Genomic DNA, 19,621 nt, shown 5'->3' on the forward strand with positions numbered 1-19,621 from the left:
CGGTGGGATGGGGGAGAGAATCAGAAGAGCAAAAGTAAGAAAACTCGTGGGTTGAGATAAGAACAGTTTAATAATTGAAACAAATAATAATAATAATAAATTGTAATGAGAAGGAAAACAACAAGGGAACAAGAGAGGAACAAAAACCCAGAGGAAAAAAAAAAAGACAGTGATGCAACGGCTCACCACCCGCTGACTGATGCCCAGCCAGCCCCGAGCAGCGATCGCTGACCCCTGGCCAACTCCCCCAGTTTCTATACTGAGCATGACGCCACATGGTATGGAATAGCCCTTTGGCCAGCTTGGGCCAGCTGTCCTGGCTGTGCCCCCTCCCAGCTTCTTGTGCACCTGGCACAGCATGGGAAGCTGAAAAGGCCTTGACCAGTGCAAACACCACTTAGCAACAACCAAAACATCGGTGTGTTATCTACATTATTCTCATACTAAAATCCAAAATACAGCACCATACCAGCTACTAGGAAGAAAATTAACTCTATCCCGGCCAAAACCAGGACAATGTGGGATTAAGAACCAGCGCAAAGTAATGCACTCAAATAAGGAAGGTTTTTCCTCTGATCTGGCAGCAGATCAGCTTCAGGAAGCATGAACTTCAGACAGGATGTTTGTCTTAGGCAAACAAGCTCTGTAGGGGTTTGCTTTTTGCTTTGTTAGTGCCATGGATATATTAAGAAGTACTGTTAATCAACCTTGTTTCAAAAGCATGTCAAGGTGTATTGGTAGTGAGTGGCAGGGAAGCAAAAGAGACAGAGGGGCGTGTTTCTTTCCATTGACTGTAGCAGACCTTGATTCCCGTAGTTCCCAGGAGATTTTGACTTAGCCCTTGGCTTCAAAACCCTAAAGCTGACTGAGAAGCTGTAGGGAGATGACTCCATTACATATTTATGTTGTTTGTATTTTGGTTTGTGTTTTTAAAAAAAGTCTGCTGCTTCAAAACGTTGGCGTTTGGTCAGAGCTGTTCGGAGAAGAGGTAGATCGGTAGTAAAAGCCCGCTGAGGCTTTGCCTCTTTGCAGTACTGGTTGCTCAGGGAGGTCATACGTGTTCATTGCAGAAGTGGAAGTAATAAGACACAAACGGGGAAGAAAGGGAGAGCTAAACTTGCTTTTGCCTCTTCCCCCTTCTTCCAAGTCGTAATGGGTTATGACGCACCTCAATTTGTGTGTTCGGTTTTTGCTTTGATCCTTAAAGAAAAAGCTCTTTGTCAGACTTGCATTCATGCTTGAATTTCTCTGCGGGAATGGAAGAAGGATCAAATAGCAGTAGCGATCATTTACAAAAATCTATCAAAATGTATGTAAACTGTATGTATCACTTTTTTTTTTTTTTTTTAATAGATACAAGAATTCTCTTCTGGTTTCTGGACTGGTTCACAGCTTGCATGCTGGGATAAAACTGAAAGACCCTGGTCCTTATTTCCCAAACTCTCCATTTACCTGAGGGATGAAAACTCCAGTAGGTCGTTTCGGATCTCTATCCTACCACAGGTCTCAACCTTCTTTGTTTATTCAATTATGCATTTATTTTTACTATTATAAAGCACATGCTCTTAAAAAATAGGAGCTATTTTTAGCAGTAATAGAGAACTGGCTTATTGCATGCAAGGGAAATAATTTTAAATGAAATTTTAAAAATCAAATTTTAAATAGAGAAAATAACAAACTTGTGAAACCTAAAACCAAAAAAGGAAAGCACAGTTTCCCTCTGAACGCAGTCCACGTAGTTGGGAATTATTTTTTCCAATTGTCAGGAAAAAAGGCAAGTTTTTGTTTTGTTTTCATGAGCTTTAGCCATGTTAGATGTCAATACAGAATGTCTATGCTCATTTTGATCTTCTCATTTTGGGAAGGAAATCGATTTGTTTTTCGTGGCATTCTGAGTTGGAGCACTTCTTTGTAATATGACAGTCTTGGCAATGAGCCTATGTGATCTCTTCACCAGTTTCTGCAACTTGGTTGCTCTATCTTTTATTAATATTCCATCCCAGCTTTTAGAATATAATGTTCCACTTTTATTTTTCCTCTCTGGCTTCCCCTTGCAGTACAGGCTAGTATCCTCTAACATTACTAATACAGTCTTTTACCTCAGGGGATGGTCAGGAGCAAAGGGAAGAATGAACCTATTAAGTACATTTTAACTTGAAATATAGGAAAGCCTTATGATAAGCTTTTTCTGTATTGATCATGTAGCTTGGCAACCTTTCATCTTCCCTGAGGAGACAAGGGGTAAAATGTGACTTGAATTTATGAATCTAGAGCCTTGAAGCTGACACTGAATGCTCTCTGAATCAATTCCATCCTGATAATTTTTTAAATGATAAAATTATTTTCTAATTTGAGTTTATATCCCAAGTTCTTTCTCAGCTATCCTTCCCTTATGGAAAATACAATAAGAAGTGGCTCTAACGAATTTGCTGTTGACCTTCACATAGTGACTGACCATGTTCAAATTTAAGCTTAGAATCCAAGAGCTTTACCTCATAGCTGCTTGTAAGCTTTGACCAGTTTTAAATCACGTACAGAAATCTGTTTGCCCCTATTCATTCTCTATTTCCAGTGGAGTTTGAGTGCTTGAATATGAAAATCAAAAGGTCTGAACTTCTAAGTACTGTGTGGTGTTGCTTTTTACCCTCTGGCTTTTTTTTTTAATAGCTTTATATTCAACCCATCCTTGGAATAGGAGAGAATTTACAGTGCTACCGATTTGGCATCTCTTCCTCCACGAATGCTCTAGTTATTGGTGCTACAGTCATGGAAGGCTTCTATGTGATATTTGACAGAGCTCAGAGGAGAGTGGGCTTTGCAGTGAGTCCGTGTGCAGGTAAGAGAAATATTGTTCAGGACTTGGTGAGTGAGGAGACGCCTGCTTTCTCAGAAAAACACCTTTGCCACTTATCTGATGGGGAAGAGCGTGGTTACTCATGAAGTGTGAAGGGTATATTTTTGAGCAATCCCAAGCTATTCAGATTTCAAGGGGAGGAAAAAAACGCTGTATTGCACGCAACAGTCTTTTGGCATGAAGTAAATCAGTCTCAGCTCTGGGTATCTTAGCTGTGTTCTTCCCTCTGAGAGAAGATCTTCTTTCTGAGACATCTGTCTGTGTGTGCAGTTTCCCCAACAGCTACATGAGACGAGTCCCTGTTTTTAATGCAGCTTCATTTTTGTGTAGTTCCTGTTCTAATTTGCGGATAAATGCATTCTTCAACTAACTTTTGCTATGTGCAGTGAAGTACCTTACTTGCGCTTTTCTCTTAATGTAAATTGTGCCTTTTTCAGCCTCTCAGAAATACTCAAAGAAAGAGCCAAGATGAAAATGGGACTCAAATTAAGACTTGTGGTGTTTGTGTTGGTTCTAAACAAATAGTTTTCTCAGTGTAAGTAGAAAGCCATTAATTTTGTAATTAGCTGATGAGAAAATGTGAAAAAGCTCATAATTTTTGGCAGATTTTACAGTGCTGGTTAACTTTCTTGCTTTTTCATGATTTCTCTTATCTCACCAAGGGTAGCTAAAAGCAAAAATTTGGGGGTTTCCTCCCCTTGTTGTTGAGACACTGCTTTGGCACCACAGGAACATACAAGTGGGAGAGAAGGGAAAGGACATACACCCATAGGCAAGTCTCTGTCCCAAACAGAAGTGGTCTATGCCCTGAAAAACATTGTATCATCTGAGATTTGCATGAGAAAAGGACTACAACTGACAGTGCTTCTTTAATCCCCAGTATTTGTGTTAGAGAGGGTAAGGGCAGTAAGTACTTGAGTGCTTAATGCAACCAGGTAATTGAGGGGAAAAAAGAGAGATACTAGCTAGCTGAGTTGTAGCTCCAGGGCATTTTAAAAGCTTCACTTTTTTTTTTAATCTCTCCATTGTTAATGGGTTCAAAATTGTCATCTTTGAGCTTGCTATGAAAGAAAATCTGGATATTGATGTGGGTTGCTTAATGAAGACCTCTATGAGGTACCATACAGTGATGAAAGACACATTTTGAATGTATCCAGAAGGAGAATGTGACTAGACAAATACTGCAGACCAGGTTTTCCTGCCTTTCATTCTTCCTTGTGCTTCCTGACTGCAATTTTAGCAAGCATAGAGCTGCCTCCTGTCCCTGCCACGCTGCGGCCATTAATGGAGAGGGGAGGAGGCATTTTGACAGAACATATTGACCAACATCTGGTCAGCAGGGGACGCGAGCCATCTGGTGCTCATAAGAACTGCTTTGACAGCACATCTTTGTTGAGAAAAAGAATCAGGGAACCATAATAATACCTTGATGTTAATATTGCTACACAGAAGCATAGAGTTTGGCCACTTCATGTAGTTCTGCCGACCTCGTCTAGAGAGGAAGAACTGAGCTTGCTGAATAAAAATGAAATCTGAATTTACATGAGCTTGGACACATGATGATACCCAGCTGGTGCTAGAAGGCATTTCTTCCTTGTTTCTTTGTCCATGTTTCATGCATATGCCTAACCTAGCATCACGGGAACTTAGCTTCCTGAGAAATCAGATGACACAAGCCACTGACTGAGACAAGATATACTGATTTGTCAGACTCCACTCACATGGGGCAGATGACATTTTGCTGGATGTGCCAGTTATTCTGAATTCACTTCTTCACAGCTTGTGGTTTCCATATTTAACACTACTTTCATCAGAAAAGCACAACTGCGAGTGGTTAGCAGTCAGTGCAGTGTGAGGGATTAAGCTGCCTAACTGGCTTCCTGTGGAGGCCAGCCATGTCCTCCATAGCAACTATATTAATGTAATTTATTTGGAGCTTTTTAGTCTGTTCGTGGGCATAAATTAAATTGAATTACTGGTGGCATAAATCTTCAGAAATAGAGAAATATGAAAGACCATTTGGTGTGGCTTTGCAATGACCTATGCTTTCTTGTTTACAATAGAGTGTTAACACTAAATTTAAGCCCATGTTTTTATAAGATGTTAGACCGGTATGTGCTGAATACAAAAATGAGGGGAACAGGACTAAAAGCCTTAACTTCATTGAACTCCCAAGTTTCTATTGGGACTTGGCTAGAGATGAGAACTGGCTTATCCCACAATACTCCTTGCACCATTTTCATTCTCCAGGATGTACCAAGAGTGAGGAGAGTTAGATAGACGGCTGCAGGAAGCTATTCCATTGTAGTAGGAAAAGAAATTCACTTTTTCCTCAATATGTGAAACCCTTTAAGACTTATTCTGCCTAATTTCAAATTGTTTCAAGCTGCCTGTTGGTAACTTCAGGGATAACCTACTGTTTACACGATGCCTAGGAAAGGTTTTGGATCGGGTCCCTTCTTGAGACAAGATGTTCAGATCAACTAGTTAGTATTAGCAAAGCAACCTAATGGTACGTTGGCATTGAGCAGAATTAGACCCCTAGTATTTTTGTAGTAAGTGAGAAGATCATAGGAACAAGACTTGTGTATTTTTAGGGAAGAAATGCACCAAGCACTGTAATAATAAATGACTTCTGCACAAAACTGTGATGAGACAGAATGCACCCAAATTTGTGGGCACTACACTCAGGAGAATGGATGGCATGATGAATAGCAGAGCTTCAATCCAGAAGGACCTTGGTAACCTGGAGGACTGGGCAGCAGAAACTTCAAGAGTTTCAGTGAACAGAAGTGCAAAGTTGTGCACCTTCGAGCAGAAAACCACCGTGCATGGGTACAGCCTGGGAAGGGAACAGCTGAGTAGCAGCCCTGCAGGAAAAGAACTGGGGATTGTGGTGGGCCCTAAACTGAATGCAAGCCAAGGGTGAGTGCAAGTGAAACTACGTAACAAAGGGCAACATCCACCAGTTACATTCAGGAAGGTTCAAGTTGGACATGAGGAATTTCATCTTCACCAGGAGGGTGATACAGCACTGAAACAGGCTGCCCAGAGGGATCATGGGGTCTCCATCCTCAGGGTTTTACAAGACCTGGCAGGATAAAGCTGCAGCTGACCTGATCTATCGATAGTGACAGTCCTGCTTTGAGTAGGAGGCTGGACTAGGTGACTTCCAGGGGCCCCTTCCAAGCAGCACTTTACAATTTTATGATAAACTTGATCTAACTTCAAGTTTCCTTCCTTTCCAAACCACCCCAGATGGGAGTTGAGACTGAGTGTGTTTGAGTTCTACACAAATGTTATAAAATAGCATTTTTCCAGAGGTGCCATTTTTGTCCTGTAATCATCAATAATGAAGAAAATCTCATCTATTCAAGGTCAAGAATTTATTATAGGTAGATACCACCAGATGTTCTAAAAAAAAAAAAAAGCCAAAATATCCTAATTCAGCTAATGTGCAATATGCTAAGTATGTGTGACTGTTGGTTTATATTAAGGGCTTGTTTGAACAATTTAGGCAAATTTCCTCTCTTTTGATTTCCTCTCAGTTTCTCTGAGGGTGGAAGAGAGTGAGGGAAAACTTTTCTTTTTGGAGGGAAGAAAGGAGAGGCTGTGCTGCTATCAAGCATTCTCAAAATGTAATTTAAAATGTCAGCCACTATGGCAACAGTTTTGTATTGCCTTTTTTAATAGGAGTAATTATTTTACTCAAGCCAAACAATGAGTAATTAGGGACAGTTTATTTTCAAAGCTATCTCCAAGGTGGAAAATTGTGCTGCCTTTTTTTTTTTTTTTTCATTTCTTCAAAATACTAAATTCCTAAGTAGTAATACTTATGCCTTGCATTTCATATTAGTATTAAATGCGGTTTAGTTTGGTTTTGCTGCAGGACTTCGTAGAGACAGATGAAATGGGGGCGGGGGGGCAGATGTCCAGAAGAAACAATTGCATGGTAGACAAAGTGCAATACTGGGACTCTGAACAAAATGGATTTCTGCCACACCTTCTTCTAGGTAGTCTTTTACAAGTCTGTCCACTACCGTGCAGCTCCCTTACCATATCTATGTAACAGCAGTGTCTTGGCAAAGCTATGCTGACGATACAGGGTGCACGGGCCAGTTTGTTACCATCTGATGAGTTGAGAGAGTTTGTGTTTGGTATTCACCGGTGTTAGGGTGCTTGTGGGTGCAGCTTCAGGTTTCACCCATCCACTCTAACAGCGTGTTGCTGCTAAAGGAGTCTTCCTTCACTTGCAGCTGGAGAAGGGTTGGTTGAGTGATCCTACAGAAAATTCCTCGTTTGGGCATTTTGTTTGTTTTGACAGGTTGGTTTTCCATCAGGTCAGCGAGTTGCCCTGACTCTGCTTGCAGCCTCCCAGTTACTAGCACCAATACAGAAGAGGCAGTGAGAGACAGGAGTGAGGGCGAGCAGGACTGCTTCTTTCAGCAGCAGCCCGTGATTAGTTGAATTAAGTCTAATGAGACTTAAACCTTAAAATAATATGAGGTGTTGGGAGGCCAGGGACTGAATGCCAACTAAAATCTCTCCTAATAAATTGCAGATAAAGCAGCCCACCTATTCTGATTCTTCGTTTCTCCACAAAGAATCTTAAAGGCCACCTTCCTGCCTTTCCAAAACCCAGGCTCCCCTCTTCCTTCCGAAGGGTATTTTGTGCTAATCTCTTTAAACATGCTTTCAGGAGTCGTGTCTAAGATATATGTAAATAAGAGATACTGTTTTCAGTAGGCAGGATCACTTACTTACAATTTGGCAAGAGTGTGTCTGTGTATAAAATGAACAAGGAATTAAGCAGGAAGGTTAAAACTGAGGTCTTTATAAGAAATACACAAATGTGCCTTGAAGTTTCTAACTAGAGAAGTGAACTACAACTGTTTGGACGACTTGTTAAAATGCACGGACAGTACTGCATTACAATTGCAACTGCAGGCTCCTAGTTGCCCCAAGCAAGCTAAAAGGTATCCATCCTTCCCCAGCTGCGCACCTGCAGATACGAAATGCTCTGAATATTTTGTTGCCCTAGGCAACTCACTTGCTCTGCCTTTACAATACGCGTAGCTGTGTCCACAACTCAGGGGAACTTTGCTGCGCTTGCCACGGTTACTGTGACAACCATGGGCAGCATAACCCTTTTTAGCAAATACTGGTTTAACAAGTAGAGGTTTGTGACGGTAATGGAGCAAGTCACACAGTCTGTGATGTTACCGAGATGGATGGCTGCTCGAAAACGGAGCTGCCAGGGCACCCCTTCATGCTTCTTGCCTTAGCTTTGTCATCTCCATTTTTCGAGCTGCTTGGTTAGCTTCTCCCTCCCTGCCCAACAGCACTGCTCCTTCATGGCCCCAGCTCCTCATTCCTGACATTGACCTTCCTCTCCACCATTCCCCTTTTCTGTGCAGCTGTCACCTAGCTCTCCTGCCTCACCTCCTCTTCCTTCTGAATTTTCACCTCCACTCACAAGAGTATCTGTGCTGCTTTCCACCCTGCACCTTGTGTTTAGGATACAGTCCTTTAAGATATCTGTGAAGCTAATGATCCTGCATGATGCTCCCTAAGGCCCTGGAAGATAGCAGACCCAGAAGATGTAAGAATCATCTGAGGTACTCTTCCAGTTGTTGCGAATGCCAGAAACAAACCAAAACTGCCCAGGCCCTGACCTACTCCAGTGTAGGTGTTGTAGGATTTTTAAGCTTTGTTAAATTGACGTTTCTGAAAGGTTAGCCCAGAGAGAAGAGGTAATCCAGTGGCCTGGGCTTTAATTTGGGCTGTGGGAAAACTGATTTAAATGTCTGCTCTCTTGTTGACAGCCTGTGTAGATGTGGGAGTATCATGGTCTCCTTATGCTTCAGATTCCCATTTTATAATGTATTTTTATTGCAATGAGAAATACAATAAAACATGAGTATGCTGAGATGTATGATGATGGAGGAAAAGGGATGTATAGGTATTTAAGCTAGATCTTTTGTTATTTGCTTTTAAATGGTGTCTGTAGACTTAATGTTTTTCTTTTTGTAATTTCTCAGAAGTTGATGGCTCTCCAGTATCTGAGATTGAAGGCCCTTTCACAACAGCAGATGTTGCAAGCAACTGTGTTTCTAGCGTTTCTTTCCATGAACCAGTGTTGTGGATTGCCTCCTATGCTCTCATGAGCCTGTGTGGAATTATCCTCCTTGTACTGATCATCCTGCTGCTTATTCCACCACGGTGTCAGCATCGCTACACCGACAATGACGTGGTCAATGACGAATCCTCCTTAGTGCGTCATCGATGGAAATGAGAAACTTGATTGTGAAACCTGGGACTTAAACAGAATGAAGAACAAAGTACTTTGCCAAGGGGAAGAAGCCAATGCCTCAGTCCTTTCTACGTTCGTTACAAATTGCTGTTGAAATCCTGCCAAATACCCTGCATCATAACTTTTTAAGCTTTATTTTCTAACACAGATTCTGAACCAAAGCACTGTTAACCACCTCTTAAGTGCTACGGTACTGGATTTGCTACTGCAGTACAATGAGCCTTTATGCTCTCAATAGTACCTTCCTTACAAAAAACAAAACAAAACAAAAAGATGGGGGGGGAACCACACCATGATGTTCTTCCACTGTCTGAACAAAATTGTCCATCCCTCTTTCACAAAAAAAGGAGCTGTCAGTATTTTCTAACTAATCGAGCCCTGACTGTAGAAAAAGAGAAAAAAGCTTAATAATCTTTCTTATTAATTGCATTAAATTAATAGTGCTTTCTGTTTACATCAATTCATTTTGAAACTGTGCTTATCGTGCGGGGGAGGGAGAAAGGTCAGACTTAAGCAGCAGAGAAAAGCAAGTGAGGTCAAGAAGAAATGTTGGTTTGTGTTGGTTTTTTTTCCTCAAGATCACTGCTGCCACTTGAGAGGGTCGCCCTTCCTGAGTGTCACTGCAAAATAGTTTGAGGAGGTGAAAACTGGGGAACAAACTTGTTCAGCCTTAGTGTAAAACAAGACTACCTCTCTTAATTTACAAGGATGCTACCACTGGTAAGCGTGTGGCTTAGAACTGGTCTTGAAGCACAAGACGCTCCATACAACCAAATGCAACTCCTTGGCTTTGAAGTAGTGGATTTTATAAAAATTAATACTTTGTGACTTTCCACTTTGGTGCACAAAAAAAGCCTTCCAGTTTTCCCCCTAATGTGGGGTTTTGTGGGGTTTGTTGGTTTTTTTGAGTTGAGGATGACTGATACTTAGAAAAGGCTGGTCTGCATATGTATGGACAGGTGATAAAGCTAAGGTCTGTGTTCTGCTATCTCTTTTGGTATTCCTCGTGAGCGTGTAACAAAAAGGAAACAACAAAATGAGAAGGACAACCCCTTTTTTTGGCTGAGCTCAGCAACCTAGAAGTTCAAGGGAGAAGTATCTGTCTTCATGGACAGACTGTGAAGTGAAAGTCTTAATGCTGGCTTGTTTTTCAACCTGAACAGCAGTTGGAGGTGTTTAGTTTAGCTTCACCAGTGTGTCAATCAAATGAAAAGCGTGTGTACTGACCGGCTGAAAACAAACATGTGGTAAGACTGAAAACAATAGTGGGAGAGAGCAGGGAAGAATATATTTGACGAGACCTCCATTGTGCAAGCGTAGATCTTAATGCTGAGGTCAGTACATAGTATTTTCTTTGCAGATAAGACAATTTTTCTTGTATCCAGCCAGTGAGTGTTGCAGGACCTCCATTGCTTTTCTATAACACTGGTGTAGTGGATTTGAAAGATAAACAATGCGAGGTTGAGGAGTCCAGTAGTAACTATTAGTTATCTGGGTTTTTTCCTTTAAAAAAAGAAAGGAAAACAAAATCCTTTGCATTTCAATAGCAACGCAGTTTGCATATCTGTGTGGGAAACAAGGAGGAAAAAAAAGGAAGCTTAGCTCTGAATCTCCCAATCCCTTGCCTAGAAAATTTTCTGCCTATAATCCCTTCATATAGCTTTCTGATTCACACTGCCTCTGCATCCGACTCTGCATGGAATAAGCAAAGATTTCTTTTTTTCAGGAATGGTGCTTTTACAGAGGTGCACATAATGTGTATGAAAATAAAGCACTGTTGGGGTTTTTTTAAACTAACTTGTGTATTTCACTTCATAACTGGAAGTGCCTGTGCTTTTCTTTCTTTTTTAATTCTTGCACTTTCAGATTGCTTGGCTGAATAGGGTGAAATAATTGGTGTTGTGATCCAGTGTCTGAAAACTATTTATCTTGGAATTAGGAGTTGGAAATAGGAGGAAATTTTGAATTTTCTTCTTTCTTCCTCTGCCTCTTGGTTTTTAAGAGGAGAAAAATGATGAATTGTAAGGAATGTAAGAAACTATAAAGCTTAGGTGTTTTCTCCCTGTTCTATTTTCCATATGTCCCTCTCAATGTCTTATAATTAGAATTTTTAGTACACGTTATAACAAGAAGTTCCCTTGAGTTTTTCTTAAAGCAATAGACTTCGCTCTGAAAAGGAAGAGAGTGATGTTTCCAATTCTGTGATTCAGTTCCATATCATCCTCCTGGGTTTGGTTTGACACATAACAAATACTTTCAAAGTTGTATTCCTTCTTCTACTGAAGGAAGTAATATAAGTAATGTTTCTGTCATCTGTTTCAAACAGAAACACAGTGTGAATGTTTGGATTGATACAGTGGTAAACAATGAGCCCATTTTCAGTTCAGAAAGTAATAACACTTTTATGCTCTTAAAATGTTTCTTAGCTGCTTCCCTCTCCCCACCCCCTCCTATCTCCTTACCACAAGGAGTTTAAGCAGGAATTAACTGGGAAAGGTTCCTAGTATGCTTTCTAACGACAAGCGAGATTTCTTCTGAGTTGCTTAACGAAGTCTTTCTAGTGCACTAAATTTCATATAAAAGCCATTCAGTTTTACCCTTTCACTTTGAATGTCATTGGTCAAGACATTTTAATAGAAACACTTGAATTATATGAGCAATAATCAAGTAGCACAAATGAAATAGTAATATATTCTTGAGTTTTCGTGGCATGCCTTGGCACTAAAATTTGGCTTATAGTAAAAATGCTGTTAGCAACATCTGCTAGCAGCGCAAACTTCATCTCAGCTTGTAAATTGATACTTACACTGGCAGATATTCAGGTGAGTATTGCTTTGTTGCTCTGGCAACAAGAAGAGCAATAGAAACCCTTGAGGGTTCATTTTTAGCCTACAGCACATTAAGAAAAATAATGCTCTTGAGCATTTTTCTATGAAAGATGAAATACAGTGATAGACTACAGTGTTACCAAGTGTGTCTTACTAGTGATCTCTTTCCCTGATATATTTTCTTTTAAAGGAGAGTGCTGTGAGGTATTTTATACTCCTGTTAACTAACTTCAGAGATAAGATTAAACCATATCTTAAAAAAAAAAAAAAAAGGGGGGGGGGGGGGCAAAAACCAGAGCTTTGAGTAAAGTTGGTGCTGGAAAATATTCTCTATTTATTATGGAAGACAGGATGCTCCATATCACAGCACTCCAAATCGTTCCTTGTACACGTGTCAATATTTCTTGCAGAACCAGTGTTTTCCTAATGTGAATGCAATATCATGTACCATGAAAATGTCAGAAAGCCATGTTTCATTGGATGCAGCCTTTTAGATAATTGATGCTATCAGTTCAATCATTAGGGATTTGAAGATGTGTGATTTGAGTTCAAGCAGTTAAACCTGAGTTCAGGTATGGGAATATGTTAGTTCTATCCCGCTGCCTTCGCAAGTTTTAGAAATATTATCATGGGCTTTTTGGCTCAATTTAAATGCTGAAGAAAATAGATGAAGAATTTTAATAAGCCTTTTTTTCAGGTTCTGTAAAAGAAGTTAGGTAGAGGGGATTGTTCTGTTTTTAAGGTGAAAGAGCTTGTACTGTAGGATTTGTATGTTGGATCAGCCTAAACGCAATATATCAAGGCAGTGTACCATTCCAGTTCTCAGCTTTGATGCTGTGCAGGTTAACAAGTGGTAATCACAGAGCTATCAGTTTTGGTATCTCTTGTTAACATATCAGTTGCTTAACAACAGTTAACTCTTTTATCAGCTAAAGTCAACCTATGGGTATTCTGCCTAGTTACTTGCTGTGCATCGGCTGGCTATGTTTCACTGAAGGATGAGCCATTTGTATACTAAGCTTTTCCTTTTAAATATGAAAAGGTTTATGAGTTGCTTAACACAGCACGTTTTCAGAGAGAGAGTGGTCCTTAAATTTTCTGGTAATCCAGAACGATTGTGCTGCTGAAAGCTTCTTTGATTTCTGTAGAGGTTTCCAACAACTAGGTTGGTTGGTTGGTTGTCATATCCTGATCTCAGGCATGAGCCTCATACATATAAGTAGTAGTATGAGCTGCATAATGAAGGGGCCTGGTACAATGACCTGCGGAGGTGAAAGTAAAGGAAATTATGAAAAGAAAAATAAGTAAGCTACCTTTAACTTCTCTTCATTAAAAATTGTAAGAGCATAATGGATTGATCCTTTTAAGAAAGGTCTGTACAATTTACCAAGACATTAGTTCCTGTCAAACTTGACTCCCTGGATTGATAAATTGTTCATTTCTGGCTGCTGAAGTTCTTGCTGCTGTTCAGAGAAGTGAAGACAGACTGGTAATGGGATACGAGCACTCTTCTGAGCCAGTCAGATTTTCTGGCTTCTGGGGCCTAATTAGATGTTAGGCCAGGCTTGTGAGTAATCCAGAGTCCTGGTAATGGCTCCTCGGGAACATTATCTGAAATATAATTGTTGGCTTCAGCCAAACCCCTGGATGAGATGGATCCGTACCGCAAAAGCTACTGCTACGACTTGCACTAACTGACAGAGGGGCTACGGTGAGCTGAAGCTGCTGGCGTTGTGAAATGTGGAGATGCTAAATAATTGAGTCTTCTACAAGACTTCCAGATCAAGGCTGAGGCACCTTGGTAGAGCAGAATGGGAGAGAGACTGCAGTTGCTGACAAGCTGCTGTAAGTGTAACGTCAGTCGGTCACCTGGCTTCTTTGGTAAGGGTTCACTTGTCTGAATGTTCTGAAAGCCAGTCTACTCTAAGGTGCCTATTGTTGCTACTGGGAATTATGCACTCACGGGTGAATAAGGGGCATGATCATCTTTAAGTAGAATCATTGGCCAGTTACTGAATATTCCCCTCTCCATATAACAACGCGCATAGTGATATGTCTCACCCCTAGCAATAGTCTGTTTGTAAGCAACAAAACATGTTATTTTAAAACATGTTGACATCGGTGACTGTACACTAGTAATATAAGAATGTTTTGTGTTTGCTTTTTTTTTTTCTTTTCACTGTATCTAGGCTTTGGCTGGATCTTTGTGGTTGGGTAGTTTTTTAAATACTGGGAATTTAGAAGGCACATGCAGAATTTCTTTTAAGCTAGCCAAAAAGTAAAACACAGAAGGTAATTTTCAGCATTTAAAAGGAAGTAGCCCTCAATAAGTGTTCTCTCCTTTTTTTTTTAAATTGATGATAATCACTTAAAATCAATGTATTTTAGTATAGCTGCTGTCCTACTAATTCACTGGCTATAAATCTTCTGATTTTTCTTGATTGTCTTTTGGTCCCCTGTCATGGTTTAACCCCAGCCAGCAACACAGCCGCTCACTCAGTCCCCCCCAGTGGGATGGGGCAGAGAATCGGAGGAGTAAAAGTGAGAAAACTCGTGGGTTGAGATAAAGACAGTTTAATAGGGAAAGCAAAACAATAAATTCATTCACTACTTCCGATGGGCAGGCAGATGTTCAGCCATCTCCAGGAAAGCGGGGCTCCATCACACGTAATGGTTACTTGGGATCCGAATATCCCCCCCATCCTTCTTCTTCCCCAGCGTTATAAGCTGAGCATGACGCCATATGGTATGGAATAGCCCTTTGGCCAGCTTGGGCCAGCTGTCCCGGCTGTGTCCCCTCCCAGCTTCTTGTGCCCCCCCAGCCTCCTCGCTGGTGGGTGGGGTGAGAAGCAGAAAAGGCCTTGACTCTGTGTAAGCACCGCTCAGCAATAATGAAAACATCCCTGTGTTATCAACACTGTTTCCAGCACAAATCCCAAACGTAGCCTCATACTAGCTACTATGAAGAAAATTAACTCTATCCCAGCCAAAACCAGCATACTCCCTCATTCCCCCCCCCCCAAAAAAAAGTTCCTAAAATCTGAAGACCTCTATATCCAAAATTCAGCCTTCTGACAAAAGATATGTTTTTCTTGGTGACCATTCACAGACCTGTTTTAAAGTAGTTTGTTAAGGCTTTAGAAATTAACTCTAGGTTGAAAATACTTGCATTAGTATTAGGAGGAGAATTAGAGCCAAAACTTAATCTATGTCGGTGGCCCCTGAATTTGTCTGTGTGCAAAGAACTCCTTTGTGCATTTGACTGCATTTCCTAGACGTCTTTTACTTCCCACCTGGAAATACTTAACCACTTGGTCTTCTTCAGTGGTCCTGTACATTTTCCTTTTTCTCTGTCCTGATGAAATACAGGGGTGGAGGGGAGGACCACAAGGAGCTGTGAGAGTTAGTGCCATTCCTTAAGCAGATGACGGCCCCTTTCCTTGAAGGCCTTGCCATTTTTTGTCCTACCACCTACTACCACCCTTACTGTCTGTTGGCTCTTCTTGCTGACTGAGACACTTCTGCTTTTTCCAGTTGAGCAACTCAGCCTGCTCTGATTTTCCAGCGATGTGGACTTAGGCAAAATACTTGAATAAACTACATTGTTTGTAACCATCCTCTCATCACATCCCTCTTTGAAGAGGGACATTTTCACAGAGCCATGTCAAACCTGAGAAGGGTATGTTTATTGCTGTGTTGTTAGAGAGGAATTATATAGTTGAATGTTTAGATGGCCGTATTTGCAACATAGCTGTCCTTTGGAAAATTCTGGGGAAAAAAATGGACTTAAGCAAGTCATGTTGAAGTGGTACTGAAAAGACAGCTGACAATTTCTTGATAGCACCAAGGCATGGATTACTGCAATATGTCCCAGAAAAAAATTGCTTTGCTAGCCAATACTTGCTGTGTGCATAAACTACACAGGGTTGAGTGTTTAAATAAGATTTACCTGAAACAGGCAGTTCACATTTTTTATTGAAAATTTTATATGAAGATGCAGAAATCTTTTAAGACTTTAACACTACATCAACTGTTATTTGATAGTTCTTTAGGAAGCGTGGAAAGGATTTCACCTTTAAGGAAGTTATTCCATCTTGTAGAGGCATTTGTTCACCTGATTTTTTTTTTTAATAGATGAGATGTAACATTGACTGAAAGGAAAATGGGATCAAAACTTTGAAAAAAGGGGTACAGTCTTTTTAATTCAGTCTTCAGCTGCATCCCACTTACTGTCAAGCCTCATTACTGAATTTTCCACAAGTTGATATTTTGTACTTTCAGGTCTTGCCATTTTCAGATAAACACTATGTAAAAATCAATTTTTCTGCTGCTTAAAATAAATTATTAATTCTTTGAACCTATTCAGTGTGTCTTTTTAAATCGTGGTAAGGTGAACTTCCAAGCCGATAAATTATATCCATCCAAATTCTTCCTAGTACTTTGGGACTTTCAATTCTAACTTCTGAAAAGAAAGCAGAAATGCTCTAGATCTCATCTGAACCTTGAGGGAAAGGGAGGAGGCAGACAAGTTTAGCTCCCAGGTGATTTTTCCTGCTTACACCCAAATAACTGACATGTTCTTGTTTCAACTTTTCATCAGTTCATTTCAGTATTGAACAGAAATCGGGCACAGAAAACATTAGCTTGAGACGATGAAGCTTCCGATGATCTGGAATGGATTCAAGTAGTATTTTGGACTGGTGCTGTCTACTGCCCTAAACTATAAAAGAGGAAGGCATACAAACTGAATGTCCCTGTCCCTAAGACAGCCAGCCACCCTGAGAGTTGGTTTCTTGCCTTGGGAGAGCCCGGAGGAGGGTGGTTACTGTGCTCTGTGTTTTGTACCCCGGGAGGTGGCGCACATGGTTTGTTTTTCAAATGGGAGAGTTTTGAGCCCTTTCACAGGAAATTCTGTTGTCTTGCTTGAATTCTATTAAAAGGACTTTCAATTTTTCTCCTTTTTAAATATCCTACCTAAAAAGGTCCTTAACTTGAGGTCTCCTGATCATTTGGTAATATCCCTCTTCCCTCCCTCTAAAAGCCGCTTTTAAAAAGTCCGTTATTTTTAAGCCCTGAGCTTTTATCTTTAAAGGTAGCATGGTGTATGCATGTTGATAAACTTAGAGGATTGGTCAAGGAAGACAGATGAGCACCAACTGTGTGGTGCTAATATGGTAGTTTTATTTCACACTTTGGAAAGCTGGCTGGTTTTGCTTATTACTGTCCTGATATTTGGTAAAGCCTACCTATTATTATACAACTCTGCTCACAGAGGTACTGTACAAGTTTTCAAATTTTTTCTTATGCTTAAACTTCTCCTATGTTTCTGAAATTGCCATCATCTTCAGAGCACCCTCTGTGCTTCAAGCTTATTGAATCCAAAACTGTAAAACTGTCTGTTCATTCACACTTCTCTTGATCATCTTTCCCCATTAAAGCTGGCCCATCTAGACCTTTTAAGTTTGTGTATGAAACACGAAAGTAAGAATTTATTGCACAAACATGGCTTTTTTTGGTAACCACAGGGCAGTATAGACAAATATGTGAAGGTTTACAATTCAAGTGCTCGATGTAATTTTTCAGGACAACATGTAATTCCGATGGCCGCTTAAACTGTGAACATTAACTATTCTTCCCTTTCTGCACCAAAACAAACTTTTTAAAAATAAATGGTTTGGATTTTTTTTTCCTTCTAGAGGCTTAGAAGTAACATCTGCCTACACCTTGACTCATCGTTTGTTTTTCTAGGAAATTCAATAGCATTTCCTAAGAAATACAGGTTATTGTAAAGACTACAAGAACCTATGCTGCTAGTGTATACATAAATATTAGCATATTGGATTTTTATAGTTGTTAGCTAGATAAAACTACTTTTTATGAACAAACAAGGTATTGTGTTTTTCAACTTATTTATTTTCATGCACCCAGCACTGTTCTGAAGTACTATGCATGAGAACGCTACTTATTTTTCCTTTGGTTGGGTTTTTTTTTTTAAATTGTAAGCTTAACATTAACTTCAGCTTTCCGTATTCTTACTGCGTGAGGTTGTTTTTTATTGTTGTACATCTTGGACATTCTCTAACCTGGTGTTTTATACTGATTTTTAACTGCTGATGTGTTTTTACACAGCTTTCTAGTTTGCTCATATATTGCCTTTCATTGACTGACTTGTACCGCCTTTTTCCCCACACTGTCCAGCAATATCGACCCGCTGTGACTGCCGACATCTGTTGCCATCCTGGCCCACAGGTAAGGTGATAGCGTTTTTTTCTCTTCCCCCTCTCTAGAAGACATGTCTGAAAGAAATCCAGCTCTCTCACTCTGTGTGTGGACTGGGCTTCAAAAGTGGATTTACTGTGGTTTTTTGCTCTTTTAGAACTCCAGCATCACCTTTGGGTGACCTGAGCCCATCACAGCGGTGTCAGCCTGGGTCCCTCTTGAGAAACCTGGTGTTGGCGGAATGGATCAGGGAAGAGCTCCAGGACATAACCCACAGGATGTCGTCTCAGCAAGCTACAAATGCTCTGGGATTGCTGATAGCAGGGACCTTGCCAATCCAGCTCCGTCTGGTAAATCTCTACTTGATTGAGTGGGCTTACCGAATTGTTGATGTCCAGACTTGGTTGTAGACCATGTGGGATTGCACAGGGTCTCTGCTAATAGGGACCTGTAGGCCTAATGACTGTTGCTGACAGCAGCATTTCAAGAAAACGGACAACAGAGAACCTGTAGGATTGTGCAAAGATATCAAAGTATCCAGCATTTAATAGAAGGATTTTCCTCTCCCTCTCATTTTGCCCTTCTCCCTACCCTTGCCTTCCTCTTCTGAAAAGTTTGGGCCACTATGTATTAAAGATGACTAGATTTAGGCCCATAATATATTAAGCTATTGCTGCTAATACTGAGGAAACTTTGCCAGTCAACATCTATCTGAATGAAGTGCTATTGAATATATTTTCCTTGTGTACCTCTGGATTAATAAAGCATAAGAAAAACACACAAATATGCCCCACCTTTGTGTTGTTTAACAGGCCAGCAATGTTGTGGGAGCTAGACTCACTAGCTTTACAGGTTTTCTAGCTTATCAGCTGAAAGTAATCATTGCTTGCTTTTTGCCTTTTGTTATATGATCCATTTTTGCATGTCTGGGGGGAAGGTGTTGTTTTTAATATATCCACAAAAGAAGTATCTAAAAGCTGTCATCTTGTTCTAAGTATTTGCTCCTGGGTTTCGTAAAGCTGTTCAAGGTATACCAGAAAAAAAAAAAAAGTAATTGTATTAAAATATACATTTAAATCACTATTTCTCCACATTACTCTTCATGCTACCGCAATTCTGGATGCTTGGGTTCTACCTGGATTATGGGCAGAGGCACACAGTGAAGCATGGCTGAGTTACAGCAGCTTAAAGAACTGCCCTTCCACATTGCCACTGCTGTTGTCCATGTGTATGTTCCTATCAGTCCCAAGTCTTAGGTAAAATTAGTTAACATAAACATCAGTTCCATATTTTATGGAGGTGGTCTAGTTTTTTAGTAGCCCTTGAAGTCCTTGTGACCTCTTCAAGCAAAGATTTGGTACAATATTCTTTCTCTGCCTTAGAAACTCTGCCTCCATTTTAAATCAT

General features: G+C 40.3%; 1 protein-coding gene across 1 annotated transcript in view; it reads left to right on the forward strand.

Moving 5' to 3' along the window:
• BACE2 (beta-secretase 2) overlaps positions 1-14,825 on the forward strand; it is a 52,619-nt gene extending 37,794 nt beyond the window's left edge. The window contains exons 7-9 of the mRNA XM_075518943.1: positions 1,354-1,503; positions 2,668-2,836; positions 8,896-14,825. Coding sequence (XP_075375058.1) covers positions 1,354-1,503; positions 2,668-2,836; positions 8,896-9,149 — 573 coding nt within the window. The 3' untranslated portion in view covers positions 9,150-14,825. The remainder of the gene's footprint in view (positions 1-1,353; positions 1,504-2,667; positions 2,837-8,895) is intronic.
• Positions 14,826-19,621: the final 4,796 nt, after the last annotated feature.

This window comes from Mycteria americana, chromosome 1 (assembly GCF_035582795.1).
Source record: "Mycteria americana isolate JAX WOST 10 ecotype Jacksonville Zoo and Gardens chromosome 1, USCA_MyAme_1.0, whole genome shotgun sequence".
In the NCBI taxonomy this organism is placed as follows: domain Eukaryota; kingdom Metazoa; phylum Chordata; class Aves; order Ciconiiformes; family Ciconiidae; genus Mycteria; species Mycteria americana.